The following is an 18,522-nucleotide window of genomic DNA, read 5'->3' on the forward strand; positions in this document are numbered from 1 at the left end:
TCTCTCTCGCTCACTTTCGCTTTCACAGTCACTCCCAGGGTCTCTCACTCTTCATCCAACCAACTATCTGTCTGCTCTATTATGGAGTTTGCTGCTGTAGTTGGTTGTGCAAAAGAACATAAAGAGTGTGTGTGTGTGTGTGTGTGTGTAGGCGCTCCTCGCTCCATTTAAATAATGTATGGTTGTTTGCTTCTGCACTGGCAGCATTTGCACATTTGGCTCTGGCGCTTTCTGAATACCAGACGAGACCAGGACACACACACACACACACACACACACACACACACACACACACACACACACACACACACACACACACACACACACACACACACACACACACACACTGTGGCGACTAGTTTCCTGGGAGCACAGTATAAAAACTCCACAGTGGGCTCCCACATCCAGCCTGAAAAGCCACTTCATAGTAGGGGGTGCGACACACACACACGCACACGCACACACACACACACACAGAGTCTCAGACACACACACACACACACACACACACACACACACACACACACACACACACACACACACACACACACACACACACACACACAGTCTCAGACATATCTATGAATAGCCCTCCATGAGGAAACATCAGATTAGAGGCCTGCGTGTTGCTTCACTTCCTCATTTTGTGTCTGTGATCCCGGTCAGTCAGCAAATGATTCAGTCAGTCACCCGTTCAGTGAGTGATTCAGTCAGTCACATGTAGCCATCTAGTCGGGGCATTTTTATCAGCCAGTCAGTCATTTTTAAGTCAGTTAGTCAGGCAATTTATTTGCGTTTTGATTTTGTTTTCTTTAGTCAGTCTGGTCACTTGGTCTGCCATCTATTTAGCCAATCACTCTGCCTGCTAGCCAGTCAGTCAGTCAATCAATCAACAACTCACAACACAAAGACAGTTTGTCGGTTTTTCAGTCCTCACTCTGTCCATCTTTATGTACTGAATATTAGGGTCAAATGCTCTGCTTACATAAAGCTCACTCACTCACTCAAATACAATATTGGATTGTGGCTGCATGGATTACATAGAGTCATGCATAAGGGTAAATCAGAGTCTACTCTCACTTAACAAGGGTTTGGCATCAGACAGCTCTCTCACTCTCTCATGCACACCACACACACACACACACACACACACACACACACACGCACACGCACACGCACACGCACACACACTATCTGCTGTGATGTAAAAGGTGTCATTAGGGGAGAGGGAAAAGATGGTGCGTGGATGGTAGGTAGGTATATAGTTAGTTGTCCCCTGGGAACTCTTGTTACTAAGTTCCCCTCTCCCTCACCTCAACACTGCCACCCCTCTCCCCCACAACCCCTCTCTCTCTCTCTCTCTCTCTCTCTCTCTCTCTCTGAATCTCTCCGTTTCTCTGTCCATCTCTGACTTAATTGCTCTCGCCCAATTAATGTAATTTATTAGTTTATTTGTACCAGGCAACATGTACAAAATCCCAAGCAATGAGAAAGGGTTCTTTGTACCAGATTTAGCTCATTTTCATGTATATCGTCCCGACACACCCTCTCTACCTCTCTTGAGATTCATTATCTGACATGATGTTAGTGTTCCACACGATAAACAATCTCTTTTTCTCCTCCCTGCTGCCATACACACCTCCCTCCCAGTTCATTTTAATTTAGTATGAAAATATAAAACCTCAAAGCTGGTTTTCTGATCAAATTAAGACAGAGTATGGCCATATGTAAATAATACCATACAAATACCTCCCACTGTGTCTCTCTCACACACACACGCGCACGCACACGCACACACCCCTCTCGGATGGATATGGTGGTGTTGTTTGTTTCACTGGTCTAATGCAGTGTAACATGATGGGTCTCCTTTTGCAGAAGTCAGACCATGGTCAGGTGCTGCTGGACGCTGTCTTTAAACACCTGGAGCTGACTGAGAGAGATTACTTTGGCCTTCACCTGACTGACGACTCCTCAGACACACCGGTAAGTATCACTGTGTGTGTGTGCGTGTGTGTGTTAGAAGTTCGGGCCGCCCTTTTCCTGTTGTGTCTCCTGCGCGGTGCGCATGACCCGAGATAAAGCCACTAGTGTCCGCTAGGGGCAGTAGAGAGCTATATTAAAAAGCTGCCCATTGTTGCCTTAAGGCAGGCACTGATGCATGCATGTTAGTAGGCTACATCTACCCCGCGCCGCCGATCCGACCAATATGCCCATATGGAGATCTCTGTATCTGTCAGTCCTTGTCCCTTTTATGCCAATAGGGAGATCCCTGATGTCATCAGTAAATGCCCATATATGGGCATGTCCCCTTTTTGTGCCCATATATGGAGCTGACTGATTTGTTTGCGCGTGATACCTCGATGACACATCGAGGTTAGACAGCTCACTCCATATTTGCGCAGCTGCATTGAGAACTCCTTATATGGTAATGGCTGAGTTGTAGTGACATGAGCGTGACCACGTGGTCCGCCCGGCCGGTCCTCCCTGTATGTATATGTATATATATATATATAAAATTGATGCACTGATAAGTTTCAAATTAATAATAAAATACACATTGCAGGTCAACTCAACCAGCTAGCACACACTCCAATGCACATTTGAAGGATGGTTAGCATTATGTCTGTGTGTGTGTGTGTGTGTGTTATTTATCTCTGACAAGCTGTTCTAAAGTCAAGGTGTTTGAGCTGTAAATGTCATTAAGTGTAAATATTCAACTACCTTGTGTGTGTGTGTGTGTGAGAGCGAGCCCGTGCAACTATGAATACAGTGTTAATGTGTGTCTGGCAGGCGTGTGTGTGTAGCTGACTGAGCTGGTAGTGAATTATTGAGGCAGTGTAGTAGTGCAGTGGAAGTGTTATGCTGTCTCTTAAGTCTCTTCTCATCAATGTTTTACAGCGCTGGCTGGATCCCAACAAGCCCATCAGGAAGCAGTTAAAAAGTAGGTGAACTCTTCACACGTGCCACCTTAAACAAACACTTCCCTGTCCACTTTAAACAGTCATCTGAATGTCCAAAAACCCAAGAGCCACGACTTCAATCCACCTTGGGCATCCATTTAACCAATTTCCACCTGGCAGCCCTACTTTAGGCATGTCATTATAGGCAGATAAAAAGAAAACAAGAAATTGAAAAACAGAAATTCTAAAAATAGCAAACCTACTCTAGATCGTCTATTTTTGATTAGCCGAAGTATAAAATAGGGCTTAAGTGGTTAATAAAATAAATAACCCACCTTAAGTGATGGGTTTTAAGTCAACCGTCTCCAGTCCACTTAAGGCGTGATTTAAAATTTTCCTCCAGCGATGATTAAACTCCACTTCAACTCTGCTCTTGTTTTTGATAATAATGAGTAATAGAATGTGTAACTTGCAGAACAATTAAGGAGAAGACATCAGCAGTCCTCCCGTGGCTGCAGTTGAACTGTGATTCAACCCAGTGTTTTTGTTAGCTACTGATTGAAATGAATGGAAAGAAGTACACAGTATTTCAGCGTTTTCTTGTTTAGTTTTTTTCACAACAAGGAGGTCGAATTCTTGCTGAATGTGTTGGTCTACATATTTTTGCTTGCATATTCTGCCTGCAGTTTTGGCTACTTATGAAGCCCGTTTTGCATATAACAAGTATAAACACAGCTATAAAATGTGGATCTAAGCAGGACAGTGTCCTAGCCAAACGTGTGTCACTTCGACTTATTGCTCAAACACTAGAAGACTTTTTACAACTGTGACGAGACTCGATCACACATTTAATGACTGGCCTTCGCCGATTATAATCATTGACAAGCACACTCCATGAGAGGTGCACACACTTGCGAAGGAGCTCGGATTGGGCATCACAATTAACAGGATGACGTTAAGTTTTGTTCAAACATGTTTGATATAATCGCGATGGGTCCGAGGCTTGATCAGGAGGTGACATATTTAAATCCTAATCCCTTGCCACACTACAAGATAACATCCATGATAACGTCCATGGTGAGCTGCCCTATTTTGCACAAACCGGTGCATATCTTATCAGTCGTCAAAGGGAGAGCAACTCTTTTGGCAACACTAAGATGGTAGTGAGATAGTCCTTGGCTGTGTCTTTGAGATTATATAGTAATTGATGCGGGTATCCCAGCCATGACAGGTCAGATGATATCTGGACCCAGAGCAGTTTGAAGGTGGAGACTCTATTGATGCATTGTTGTCCAGATATTGTTGTAGATGGTGGAGAGGGAATATTGTCCTCTCTCCATATCCATGGTCTTAAATCTATTCATAGTCACTGATAAGTCCCTCTCCCCGTTCTTCTACTGAATCCACAGCCGTCTAGGTACAGTTGGTACAGAACCAAACTATGTATGATACATTTTAAAACTTTAAGCAATCAGAAAATTATTTGAATGAATAAAATGTTATTTTAACTCATCTGTATGTTGATACGGTATTACTTGAAGTACATCTGCAGTGGATAGAGGTGGTCTCCCTACTCTTCCATTGAGACATTTTGATCCTGGTGTCCGGTAGGACACCTACTGTATTACAAGTAATACCGCCTGAATCTTATAAGTGCAATATCTCCCCTGGTCAAGTGGCGGTTGCCTCTTGCATGAGCGGTACAAATGTGGTCTTTTTTGTGAGGGCGATCCGGGTTTGAATCCCGCATAGGACATAAAAGTTACAGATTTAAACGCATACGAGCGTCAACATCAACAACTTCCTTCTCAGTTCTTCTAAAGCGGACTTTTCTAAGTCCCAAAGATGGTCTCTAAGTGACTGGCAATACGTAACACTTAACAGAACAGCAATGGATAGTTCCTACACCAACAAGCCCACATATTGTATTCCAGGACAATAGCCACATTCACCCTGATACACAGCACCTAACCAAGCCACAATAGCTAAGTGTGTAACTTAATAGAGGACTCTGCTCAGCGACAATGGTGCTCTGCAGGCGGACCTTGGAAGTAGGGCTGTCACGGTTAATTGTTAATACAAATAATTGCAATTAGCCTAACGATTTCATTGTGGCTTTTTTGAACATTGGAGCATATGAATAAAAAAAAAAGTGTTTGCCTTGTAGGCTTTGAAGGCAGAAATTGCACAGGGCAGATGTGACAAATAACTTAATTATACGAAGAAATTACTGACATATTTAATAAATGTATACTTTAAAAACAAAGTAAGAATAGCAGAAATAGCTGATCTACAAGCTTACAACACGCCACTTCGTGACACACATCGTGACACGTCACTTCAGATCTGCTATTTCTGATTATTCAATATTTGAAAATATAGCAATGCTTTTCAACATGGAAACGATTTTGACGATTACGACGATTATGCAAAAGTAATTGCGATTATCTCAAATAATTGAGGATTAGACGATTATGTAGTCATCATTGTTGTGACAGGCCTACTTGGAAGATAATAATGCTTTTTCCTTTTTTTTTTCTCTTCTCTTGACTGTCTTGACATGGTGTCTACAGGAGGCTCTCCGCATAACCTGAGCTTCAGAGTAAAATTCTTTGTGACAGACCCCGGCAAACTTCAGGAAGAGTACACACGGTAAGAACCAACCAAAGGAACCCGTTTGAGCTCCATGAACATTGTGCCGTATGCAGCATTCACGTACACCAGTCATTCTCAACTTTTTTTAATTTCAAGGCCCCCCCCTGGTGTGATTTGCATTAGGCTACGGCTATTGATGCAATATTTTACCTCTGGAACCCCAAAGTACACTGTAAAATCCAAATTGACAAATTGACTCAGAGTTTACAAATGCAACCAAATGGACCATTATGGGTCCATTTGGTTCCATTTGTACACTTTAATTAATCATTAATTCATTTAATTCTGAGATAGGTAAAAAATAGACCTATGGGACCTTACAGGTCCATTTGGTTCCCCAAAGTGTCTCAGAGTTAAATAAAAACTTGTATTTTATTTTATTTTACTGCGTGGCTAACGGGTGTCCTTTATTTTACATCAACAAGTAAACACCTGGTAGATCAGAGACTTTAACGAGAATATAATGTTAACCCGGGGCCTGAGGCCGATTCTGCAAATGCCTTCGGTAGTTTTCAAGATTTTTCAGAAATATTCAAAAAATAGCAGATGTACAAGCTCGCAGCGGGTCACTTTGTGCCGCACTGCGAGCTTGTACATCTGCTATTTTTGAATAGCCAACGCAAAAATCTACAATGACAGATGCTTTCCCGTTTTTAATGGGTTAAAGGCAAACTTTGCGGATTTTAGGGATTTTCAGCCTAAATCCCTTCTGACGTGAGATCAATAATACCCTAAGTTTTCTGTGTATTTCAGTTTTTGGGGAAATGTTGGCGGTGGTAGGCATTTTTTTAAAATACAGGGGCCAGTTTCGAATTGCAGCCACGAATTTAACCCCTTGTCAGAGCCAAATCTGGGTTGAACGTGATTAGTGGAGCTCCCTCTGGTGTTGTGATTGTGGACGTTATTGACGTTTTTGAAGTAGTTTGACAGGTACATGGGTGACTTTGTGGTGTAGTGTATCTTGTACTGTAGACCAGGGGTTCCCAAAGTTGGGGTCCCGACTCCACTTGGGGTCGCGGGAGACTGACGGTGGGGTCGCGAATTTATTTTGGGTCATAAAAAAAAGAAAGAAAAAAAAACTTTTTTTTTTTTAATTCAACAGAATGGATGAAATACAACCTAAAATTATTACAAATAGTACATTTTACCATTTTAATACATTTCAAATGCGCACCGAACGTGCAAGTTTATGTGCATAAATTACCTCCAGGTTTAGGTGGGGTCACGAGTCAATGGCCGCCTTATTTTGGGGTCGCGGGCTGAAAAGTTTGGGAACCCATGCTGTAGACCAGGCCCATTGCAAGTTGCTGTACTCTGTCCTCTACCCTGAGCCATCCCACTCTAGCAAAATGAGCAGGGGTTAAATAAGTTGTAGATGTAAGGCCAAGCAGTAGCCTGACCAGTTTGTCCCGGTCTGAATGGGTTAAACAAATCATCTGGGGAACCCCCTAGGGGTCCCGACCCACAGGTTGAGAACCACTGTGCTAATCAGCCTAATTGGTCTCAGGGGGGTCGGGGGGGTAGATCATGGAGGATTTGTTGAAAGGAGAATGGGTAATCCCCTCCATTAGCTTGAACTATTTCATTCATTGTTTTGTTTTTTGTGATGGTGGGATAGAGTAAGCGGCGGGGACAAATGCTTGGTTTTTAAAGAGGGTTAGAGTGTGTGTCTTACCTGTACTTTCTCGCACAATTTCTGTGTATCTTATAATGCTGTGTGATGCGCTTTGTAACTCTATTTTAAAAAGTGCTATACAGATAAAGTGTATTATTATTATTATTATTATTAGTCTTGCGTTGCCAGATCATCAGAGATCTCCGTCAGGTGACATCTAAATTCAATGTAGTTGCTAAAACTGTGTGGGGGGGGGGGGGATAATTCAGACATTTAAAAAGAAAGACTTTAAGGCGGCCTTTAATATTAGGGCAGTGACAGGTTTCCAAAGCAGCAGGCGTAGGTTTGTTAACTCATTCAGTGCCACTGGACGTCTAAGACGTCCGCAATATAAGCCCTGAGTGCCACTGGACGTCTAAGACGTCCGCTAATATAAGCCCTGAGTGCCACTAGACGTCTAAGACGTCCAATGAAAAAAATACAAAATAAAAATCTAATTACATTTTTTTTTTTTTTTTTTTTTTTAAGTTCAGAACCCAAGATATCATGATTTGAAAACATTCTGCTCCATTCACTCTTTGTTTAACTTCTTACTGAAAAAGGCTGTATCTCGGCTCCTAAGCACTTTTTCTTTACAATGAATTTTGGCTGTGGCACTCGGAGCCAAACTGCCATAAATAAGCTGGGCACTGAATGAGTTAACGGCCATTCTTGTCACTGTTCTAGCAATGTGACGGGGCAGTGCGTGACTGCTGTGAGTGACCCAGCTTTAGTCCCCGACCCAGTCTTTGAGAAACACTGCTCTGGCCCTGACTGAGCCATACGACCAGCTCCCTGGTGGATTTACAAACGCTTACACTCACAGTCCTCACGTTAGGATCAACATACTGGAGCAGATTTAACGTCATGCTGGGTACCTGCCACTGAACAAGGCACTCTGTAAAGCCTGATTTATACTTAGTTGCGCACCAGTATCGCGTTGTAACAACTTGTAGACCGACTGTTTTCGGTGCACAGCACTGGTGCCTAACTAAGTATAAATAAGGCTTACGGTTATCAAGGGGAACAGAACAACGCAGGTCTTTCACTTTCATCATGATCTTCAATATCAATTTGAGGGGTAGCCTCGTCATAGAAAACCAATAATACATTAGGTTGGGGGGGGGCAGGAGGATTGCGAAAGGCCATTGTACAAAATGTGGTTGAGGTCACATTTGGTGCGAGGACTCAAAACTTTTTAGAATTCGATTTCCTTCCCTCGACCACACTCATCAAAACATACTCTTGACTCCAATCACGTTGAAACCGCAAAGTTCACCAGAGCCACAGTCTTTAGACACATTTTAAGAACTGTTTGTTTGCGTTGCTGACGTCCTGTGATTGCACCCATTGCCACACGCACGTCCCCAGTCTCTCCGGTTTATAGTTAAGGGGTGTAACCGCTAATTCACTGCATTAAATCATGGGATATAGAGAAAGAATGGATACTTGACTTTTTAAGCTATTTTCATGCTGTTACAGCTCATTAAGATGGTAAACAGCGGGTGGAATAATATATGAGAGAGTGTATGATTTGTGACACGGAGTGAAACCCACACAATAATGTGAGTCTGTGGTCTGAACTACCACGCCCCCTCTCCGCCTCCTGCGTATTTGATAAGCCGGGGGTATTTGCTAAGCCGGGGGTACCCAACTTGGGGGTCCCTTGGGAGTCCCGTGACGCCATACCTCACGCAAATAATATTTATTTAATTATGTGCCCGTTATACTGCTTTGGGTAGTTGAAAACAGACTTCAATAGCCCACTTAACAACAGTATTGTAGCGACTCAAGTCATTAACACCTTCTATTCAGAATCAACGACGACGGTTATAAAGCCATCAACGCATTGTGAGTAACTCAACACCCCCCCCCCCCCACAGTCTGTCTTTAACCAGGTTGCTCAGTCAATGCCATTAACATGCAAGACCGCAACAAGCTTGCTATGGAATTTTGTTTAAAGATACTACTACCTTTCAATAGGCATGTCGGAGATAAAGGCAACCATGTAGCAGTCCCAAAAATGGAACGTTTGTCCAGACAGAGTCCCTCATGAACAGAACATTGTCCTACGTTCAACAGTCATGATTTAATAGAGAGAGAGAGAAATCAGCCGGTGTTCTTTTGGTCTTTTCATTCACGCAAAAACTTCTGACGCAGAGAAGAGAGGCAGATGGAAACGGATGATCTCCTGTGGCGACCCCGATGGGAAGTAGCCGAAAGAAGTAGAAGATTCATGCAAAAACTATTCCTTTAGTAGCAATAACTGGGGTGATAGATTAATTAATTGTCTCATGTGGCTCTTGATTAATACTACCTGTGGGCTGACGGGTGTCCATTGTTTTCATACATAAAGTAACAACAGACAGCTCCAGCAAAGATGTCTGATAACTGGTTTAATCCAACTGCTTTGGGTCAGCTAATTAGCCTCTTGTATTAATCTGACATCTGTTCTCTCCTCAGGTACCAATATTTTCTCCAGATCAAGCAGGATATATTAACTGGAAGGTGAGTTTGTGTTGTCGTCTTTATAATCATTGTTATAGGAGCTGCCGGTATTGACCTTTAAGGGTTTTCCACACCAAAACGATAACTATAACTATAACGACAACAACAGTGGTGAATGATATCGTCGGGATCACTTTCAGAGTGATTTGATGAACGTTAGAAACACTCACAGCCAGTCGGCATCCATCCAGATGTACAGGGCATCACGTTCAACATGTTTACAGAACGTTACCGGTCATCAGTGTGGATGGACACATCGTTATCATTATAGTTATTATCGTTCTCGATGTTGACAGTCCTTTGTAGAATATTGTTTAAGAGTTGGTTCAGTACTGAGTTTTAGTGCCACGCTGTCCAAACAGTGTTTGAAAAACCTCCCACTCTGCCAAGAAATGTTGGACTACAATTTATGTCCATACACAAACATTTTGGGTTTCAAAGGTATGGATTAGTGCAAAGCTAAGTGAAAGTTATCTATGAATGTATGTACAATACTATGTGAAGATATATAAGATATATACAATCTATGTAGTATGCACAATATATACTGTGTGTGTATATCTATGTATATATCTATTTATCATCATATTCTTTCTCTTTTCAGTTTTTTTTTTAACCATTTATTGTCTTTTTATTAGTAGTATTACTACAGCAACAATTAGGTTAATGTAAAACGCTTCCTATTGAAAAGACCTAAACTGCACTAGCTTTTTTATTGATCCATGATGCTAAATCAACTGTGTGTGTGTGTGTGTGTGTGTTCGTGCATGCTTGTGGTTTCCTCCAGATTGCCGTGTCCGCACAACACAGCCGCGCTTCTGGCATCGCATGCCGTTCAGTGTAAGTACCGCTTCCCCGATGCACACACTGTAGATAACAAATAGAAGGCCATTCATTAGGTCTCTCTTTAGCAGCACACGCACGCTGTTTAAATGTAATGATTGTGGTCCCTTTCCAGTGCATTTGTGGTTTGTGCATCGAACCATTAGAATTCCATTAGGGGTTTGTTTCAGTGGTAGCTGAAATGATCAAGCATGGATAGAAATGTTCTTCAGTGTACCAGCTTGTGGCTAGTGTTGTTTCAACCTGGGGCTATTGCTAAAGATTCCTCACTGGGACAAAATGGTACTATGTGGGGCCTGCCGAGATACGGTAGATGCACTTAACTGAATTGTGGAGCAGTTACAGTATAACAGCATTATTCTACTTTAAATTGCTCTAGGTTATACTTTTAAGCTTTCATAATGGATTCGGGTATGGGCTCAGTCTCATACTCGGGGGACACATCGGTAGCATATTGGTTTGCAGGGGTTGAACCTTGGGATTTCCATTCACAGCAGAGCATCGAGACCAGCATGTTCCCTGGGACCATTGTCAGATTGTTTTGTGTGACGCTGTAGTATGATCAAGTAGGCCATTACATTTGCGGGGGGAAAAAACACAAACATTTAGAATATGGAGATGAGAGGTTTCTGCCCGAGAGCAACGATATGTTGAGAAACACTGCAGTGGACGAGGCCAAGCCTAAGTCGGTAGTATAGTGTGGTGGTAATAGCATTTAGTCTCAACTCTAATCTGATCTACTGTGGTGATTTAGCATTTAGCCCAAGGGTTTGCTGACTGGGCCCTCTGTCATCATATTGGCTTGAATAATGACTTGTGACATGCCAGCTTCTGTCTGTGTGCATTTCTCTCCTCTCTCTCTCTCTGTCTCTCTTTGTCTCTTTTTCGTGCTTGCTGTCTTTCTCTGGTGTCTTTTTCTCATCTCATGTGTGTTTTCTTTGCGGTGTGTATCACTCTGTTTCTCTCTCTCTCTCATACCCCCACTCTGCCTCACTGTCACTCTGTCCTCTACATCTCTGGGGCAGTGTTGCCATGTCTGCTTATTATAAGCGACTTTGGGCTTCTTTTTCTGTAAAGTTGCTTGTAAATATTGGTAGTTGCAGGTTGCGTTTTTTTGGGGGGGCTTGTTTCTTAAGTGTTGTTGCTTATTTGGGTTTGCTTCCAAAAGGTTTTTTTAATTTATTATTTAAACCAGTGGTTCTCAAATATTTTCATGTCATTTGTCCCTAACCCCATGTAAAAATGTTTTGTGCCAGTGAGCCCCCTACCAGATTTGTGTTGTTAGAATGTTAAAAAAATTCACAGAAATGTGTGAGGGGAGGAATTAATTTGCATAACGGCTAAATGGTGGAGAAAAAGGAGGTTACAAATTATTGGCTACTCTAAATAAAAAAATATGTTTAAAAAATCTCCATTTTATTTCAAGATATTTTGAAAATAGCAGATCTACAAGCTCACAATGTTGCGATGTGACGTATTGTGAACTGGTAGATCAGCTATTTTCAAATAGCCAATGTATACAGTATATAGGTTTAAAGTGCTAATGTGGCCTAGTCACTTCTTTTGGGCTTGTTTTCCTAGACCTGGCTGCTTATTTCTCTCCCAAAATCTGGCAACTCTGCTCTGGAGCATTTCATGGGAGATTTCACTGCTATATAGGTCAGAGAAGAGATGTTAACTTGGCTACCAATGATAGGCATGACCACGTGCGCGCGCACGTGGTCACACACACACACACACACACACACACACACACACACACACACACACACACACACACACACACACACACACACATTAGCTGGGTCTATGTCCGCATTGTCAGTTATCTTAATGCTAGGCCAGGGCAGATTATGAAGATAAACGTTTGCTTTGGGAAAAAGGACTTGAAGCAGCTGCTATGCTGCTAACTCAGTTAGCTCAGCCTGAGTGCTGAGACTGAGCATATGACATTCATCCCAAGGTTTGCATTCTGAAAACAATTCAAACATGATTCTTTTGGGGGAATAGAATTACATTTTGGAAATAAATAAGAAAACTGCCAATAATAATGCCTCAGTAATAAATGATCCCATCCTCAGATATGTTATATAGTTAGTTAGATATGAATAGTACTATATCAGTGCTTTGTGTGCACTCATTTCCCAATACAGTGGCAAATTCTATACCCTAAAAACACATTATATTATATAGTTTTTTCAACCTGAAATATCTACAGGCTCACAACGCATCGCTTGTGTGCCTTGAGATTCTGATTCTGACAAAGAGTTTGAACCGCTGCCTTTAGTGATCAGCCCACTTGTTCCATTGTATTGTCAACACAGTTGAGTTGACATGAAAATCCATACATGGAGAGTTGAAGAACTAGCCACGGCTTTGAGGTTCCTATGTACTGTCAATACAAAATATATATATATTGGGAGCCTAAGCTAAAGTATCTTTCTTTTCTTCTTTGTTATTGACTTGACTACAACTCTGTATGGATTTGTCTTGCAAATGGATAGATATCTGACCAAAAACCACCCTGTCAGCTGTGAACTGAGCTTCATTATCGCACAATGTTAAGTCATGTTAAAACAGTGACACCAGCAAAAGGCGTCCAACTTTATCTCTTCACCAGGATGATACTTAAAGCTACAGTATCGACTTGAAGCTACTTGTGTGTCTCCCTGGAGCTCCAAGCACATCAATAGGAGGGTTAGTTAGAATTGATTCTCTGGTCAATATGCTTATACTACAGGGCAGCAGGTTAGTCCAGGGAGTACTTGTGTGACTAGAGGTTGATTTTACATCCAACCACTAAGCTACAATAGCGTTCAGGATGTTTACACACACACACACGCACACGCACGCACGCACGCACGCACGCACGCACGCACGCACGCACGCACGCACGCACGCACGCACGCACGCACGCACGCACGCACGCACGCACACACACACACACACACAGTCTCTGTCTGTCTCTCTGTCTCTCTCATGTACGAAATGATATGGCATTCAAACTTGTATCGTAGTGTGTATGTACGGTATGTTTGTGTTTTCACCTGACCGTTCTACATTCGTTCTCTTTTGAGAAACACAAGTCCTTTTTTCGAATGAAAAAGACAACGACCTGACTCTGCACAGATCCTGAAAAATATGCGTGAGTGTGCGCGTGTGTTTGCGTTCATCAGTGAGTGTGTTATGGTACCTCCCTCGTTCCACTCAGGTCCGTGCGGTGCGGTTCAAATAACACCGTGTGTTAGTGGCTTCACATAACACCATAATGCGCATCATTGACGCTTTCTGTCTGGGCCTTTATGGATCTTAGACAGTAGTTCTCAACTTTTTCGTGTCAAGGACCCCAAAACGTATAGGTGTTTTGGCGGCGGACCCCCCGTATGAAAAGGTTTTGATTCCAGGGACCCCTAGAGGAGAAGATTTGTGTTCCAAAACATTATTCAACATTTTCGATATTTTTCAAATATTTTCAAAAATAGCAGATGTAAAAGATCTGTGCAAGATCAAGCTGTGAGCTGCTGCTGTTTTTGAATAGCATACTTCTGGGTATATCCATTTTTAACCTTGCTATGGACCCCGTTGGAAATAAACCGGCAATTTATTTTAATTATTTGATATGTAATCTGATCGACTGAATGCCAAATAGACCAAAATCTCTCTCTGGCTCTCTTCCTCTCTCTTTTTCTCTCTCTCTCAGAGGACTGTACATTACTAGAGATTTGTCATTTCTCCCTTTTTCCCACATGGATCACACTTTCATTTTCTATCTGTGATTGATCAAAGACCTTAATGTTGTTGATGTTACGTTTCCTGCTATTTTTAGACGTGTTTAGATGCTTTCTGGCCATCTGCTACAGTATATGGAACACACACACACACACACACCAACCACCCATGCGATAAGATAACCCTCGGCAACTCATTTGTTTGTTCCTAGCAGATTGTCCTTGCAAGTTCTTCTTTGATCAATCAACTTGATCTATAGCATATTGGCTCACACACACACACACACACACACACACACACACACACACACACACACACACACACACACACACACACACACACACACACACACCATCGTCCTATTGGCTCTGGGTCTAATGGCTTTTGACCATATTCACACGGCAGCCATTCTTCTCTTGCATCATACACCACTCCCCAAGTTCCCAATATGTAAGAGCAAAATGGCTGCCATAATGGTCAAGAGGGCCGCCTAGCCAAGCAGTCTTAAGCCTGATTTATACTTTGTCATACGACCGTGTCTAAATGAAGCATTATTTGTTATAGTGTAAGTTCCTGCTGTGTACAACATCTCTATTGATAAGCTGGAAGTCCATGTGTTCACATGTGCAGGCATTTAAGAACAGGCTACACAGACATACACGCAACCGATGGCATGCCTGCCCAGGCATAAAACATAATATGTTTTATGCCTGGGCAACGGAGGGGTAGCAAGTGATGCGGTGCGGGGGGGCGACCAGCAGGGGGGGCCCTGCCTGCACTGATACAAATATTTTTACAGCAAAAAAAAAGAAAAAAGTTGATTTATATTGGTCAAATAGAACCGAATTAGACCGAATTAGACCCGATTTTTTTCGCAGGTTGTGCACGCACATGCGCGCGCGTGCATGTACGTGAAAGTCCCGCGGGGAGGCCCTGCGATTCTGCGTTACGCCACTGGCAGGCATGACTATATTATAGTCATGCACATGTTCTATTCCAGTGGTTCTGAACCTTTTCAGTCCGCGACCCCCCCAAAATAATCACATTTGAACTGGGGGGACCCCAAAATAATCATATTCGAACTGGGGACCCCCAAAATAATCATATTCGAACTGGGGACCCCCCAAAATAATCATATTTGAACTGGGGACCTTGCACCCTGACAAGCACTGGGAATTGTAGGAGTTGAGGCGTTACATTTAGTTTGACTCAGTTCCCACAAATAAATATTGTGAAACTAGCTGGCTCGCAACGTGAGATTTACTTAACCGCGAACCAAACATTTGTCAGGAACCACTGTTTGTTTGCGGGAAACAGTGCCTCAGCCTCATAATATTAGTCGTATCGCTTTCAACACACTAATGTGTACTTTCTCCATTTTCTCTGCCCCATCTCTCTCTCTCTCTCTCTCTTTCTCTTTCTACCCCCCCCCCCCCCCCCCCCTGTCTGTCTGTCCGTCCATCCTTCTGCCCGTATAGCTGAGCTAGGTGACTACAGTGAGGTGGACCATGCTGCAGGCTACCTGTCTGAATTCTGCTTCATCCCCAACCCGCCACAGGACTTCCACAAAGAAGTTCACAAACACCACCAGCAGCACAGGTACGCACACACGCTCACACGCAGCCAACCAGATGGTGAGAAGTGTCACACCTCATAACAGTGTCACACTCATAACAATAAAAGTTTATGAAATTGAAAAGGGTTCTGTAGCCTGCTCAATAATATGCCCCATACAAATGCTCTACAGAATTTTTGTTTGTATAATAATCCTTTTACGCTGAATGAAGAATCCAAAAGCAAAGAGAATAGACTTGGAAAAAGAAGATTTGGGGTACAGGATCAAGTTTTGCAGTTGTTAACCCAAAAAGACCTGAGGCAGAGTCTACAAATGCCTTCTAAATCAGTAGTTCTCACATGTTTGCGCCCTGCTACAAGCTTGTACATCTGCAACGCAAAAATCTAAAAAGGACTCTGATGCTTTCCCCGGGTTTTAATGGGTGGTCCTAATAATAATCCTGAACCCCGAATTGTTTCCAAATTCCCTTATTTTTTTTTACTCTATTGTCTTTGTTTTGATTCTTGACTCACCGTAAAGAAATGTGAAGAAAAAAAAATTGCCCCCAGAATAGGGGATGCTGGGGTTCAAGTACTGTGTACTCCGTTGCACAAAAGTGTCACTCACTGAGAAGAACGTAGCGAAAAAAACAGTTCTTTTCTGCAAGTACCACCAGATACCATTGTGCGGCGGAGTATGAGTTAATGTCCTCACAAAACCGGGGTGATATTTTCGTGCAATTAATTTGCCCGAATTTTTTTTTTAAATACTTTTGTACACGACACATGTCATGATTACATCCACTCAGAGCGCGAATATTACTTGGCGACAAAGCAACGCAATTTTAATTCGGAACAAGGTGGATTTTTCATTGTGAATCAAAGCATCAACCTGTAATCTCTCTCTCTCTCTCTCTCTCCTCTCTCTCTCTCTCTCTCCTCTCTCTCTCTCTCTCTTCTCTCTCTCTCTCTCTCTCTCTCCCCCTCTCTTTCATGTCTCTTTTTTTCTCAACCTGTATCTCTCTCTTCTCTTTTTTCATTCCATCTCTTTCTTTGGCTGTCTCTTTCACACTGCCTCTGTCTCTCTCTCTCTCTCTCTCAGTGGTCTGTCGCCGGCCCAGTCAGAGTTTAATTATCTGAACACAGCACGCTCGCTGGAGCTCTACGGGGTAGAGCTGCACTATGCAAGGGTAAGGCTGCGTGTGTAACTATTTGTGCATGACTTTATTTGTGTCTGAACGCTGTACTTGCCTGAGTGCGTGTGTCCACGTCAGTACATGTGTCTGTCTATGTCTGTCACTTGCTCTCTGTCTGTCTGTCTGCCTGCCTGCCTGCCTGCCTGTCTCTCTGTCTGTCTGTGTGTTGCGCCATGAAGTTTGGGCCCATCAGCGGCGTACCGCAGCCAAAGCCATGTGCCCTGCTAAATATGTGTTTGTGTGTCTGTGACCTCAATCCAGGCCCCTCCCTCCCTCTTTAACACCACCTTCCCTCCCCCACCTCCTTCCCCCCATTACACCCCTTCCTTATTTTCCCAGTAAGCGTCCAGATTATGCAGCCTGTGTTGTCCACTCAATGTAAACTGCTCTCACTGGGCTCGCCAATTAACCCTCTCCACACATTTCAGTATTGCCACTGCTGTTTTACCCTACTGGGTTGTGAGGAGCACAACCGTTTTGTGTGTTGAAAAAGTGTAAAGACAATTTCTGTTTTGTTTTAGTGTCTTTAGCTAGACAGTGCAGTGATACTCAAAGCAGGGGGTGAGGGTCTCCCAGTTGGCCCTTCTTTTTATTTGTGTGTGTGAGTGTTGGGGGGGGTGGGGTTGAATTTATATAATTTAATTAACTTTTTTATTTATTTTCTAGTGTTTGGATATGCTTTTTATGAATCAAATGGTGAATAATTATGTGACGATATCTTACATAGAATAACCCAACAAGGCAATGTGGCAAAATTCCATGAGTCACAGTACATCATTCTATAAGCCGATTTATACTTTAAAAGCCGCATTGGCGAGACGCTCGGGTGGCGCAGTGGTAAAGTTCCTGACCCACCGCCGTGGAGGTTGTGGGTTCAAATCCACCGCGGGTACAACAGCAGTGACAACACAGAAATGGTCTGAGCTCCATCCCCCGCTCAGAGGTTTCAACATAATCCTGGATTCACTGCTCAAAAGTCCAACAGTGCCACAAAGTATTTATGTATGTCCTTGATTCTCGAATTTTTGTCTTCCCCGTCTCCTACCCCCTCTCTCTCCCTCTCCTCCCCCTCTCTCCCTCTCTCCCTCCCTCCATCGTCAGGACCAGAGTAACACAGAGATTCTGATTGGGTGATGTCAGCAGGGGTCGTGATTTACAAGAACAGGGGTACGGATCAACTGCTTCCCATGGTGAGTGAAACGCACACAATACAAAACGAGAATATATTCCTGGTTTCCTTTTGTCTGTTGTGGAGGCTACTACAGTAAGACTGAATTCACACCAGGGGAGGCAGCGATTTCCACTGCTGCATTTTTCCGCTTCGTATATACTGTAAATTTAAAACACCCAGGTCAGCTTCTGGCTGGCTGCCGCTCCGTCTCACTGCACAGCGGCAGCGGCCAAGTTGAGCCTTTCTGAACTTACTCCTGCTGCAGCGGGGGAAAGCAGTGGTCTATCCTCGCCATGAACCTTAGCCGCTTTC

The 18,522-nt window shown here is 43.0% G+C and overlaps 1 protein-coding gene across 2 annotated transcripts in view; it reads left to right on the forward strand.

The window, feature by feature from the left end:
- ptpn4a (protein tyrosine phosphatase non-receptor type 4a) overlaps positions 1 to 18,522 on the forward strand; it is a 115,460-nt gene that overhangs the window by 54,667 nt on the left and 42,271 nt on the right. The window contains exons 3-9 of one of the 2 annotated variants that reach the window (XM_080456587.1): positions 1,876 to 1,983; positions 2,899 to 2,941; positions 5,474 to 5,552; positions 9,673 to 9,717; positions 10,505 to 10,557; positions 15,768 to 15,888; positions 16,946 to 17,033. In XM_080456587.1, the coding sequence (XP_080312713.1) occupies positions 1,876 to 1,983; positions 2,899 to 2,941; positions 5,474 to 5,552; positions 9,673 to 9,717; positions 10,505 to 10,557; positions 15,768 to 15,888; positions 16,946 to 17,033 (537 nt within the window). The remainder of the gene's footprint in view (positions 1 to 1,875; positions 1,984 to 2,898; positions 2,942 to 5,473; positions 5,553 to 9,672; positions 9,718 to 10,504; positions 10,558 to 15,767; positions 15,889 to 16,945; positions 17,034 to 18,522) is intronic. The other variant, XM_080456588.1, reaches the window with a different exon arrangement.

The sequence above is a fragment of the Gymnoscopelus braueri genome (genome assembly GCF_963280865.1).
Source record: "Gymnoscopelus braueri genome assembly, chromosome: 18".
NCBI lineage: Eukaryota > Metazoa > Chordata > Actinopteri > Myctophiformes > Myctophidae > Gymnoscopelus > Gymnoscopelus braueri.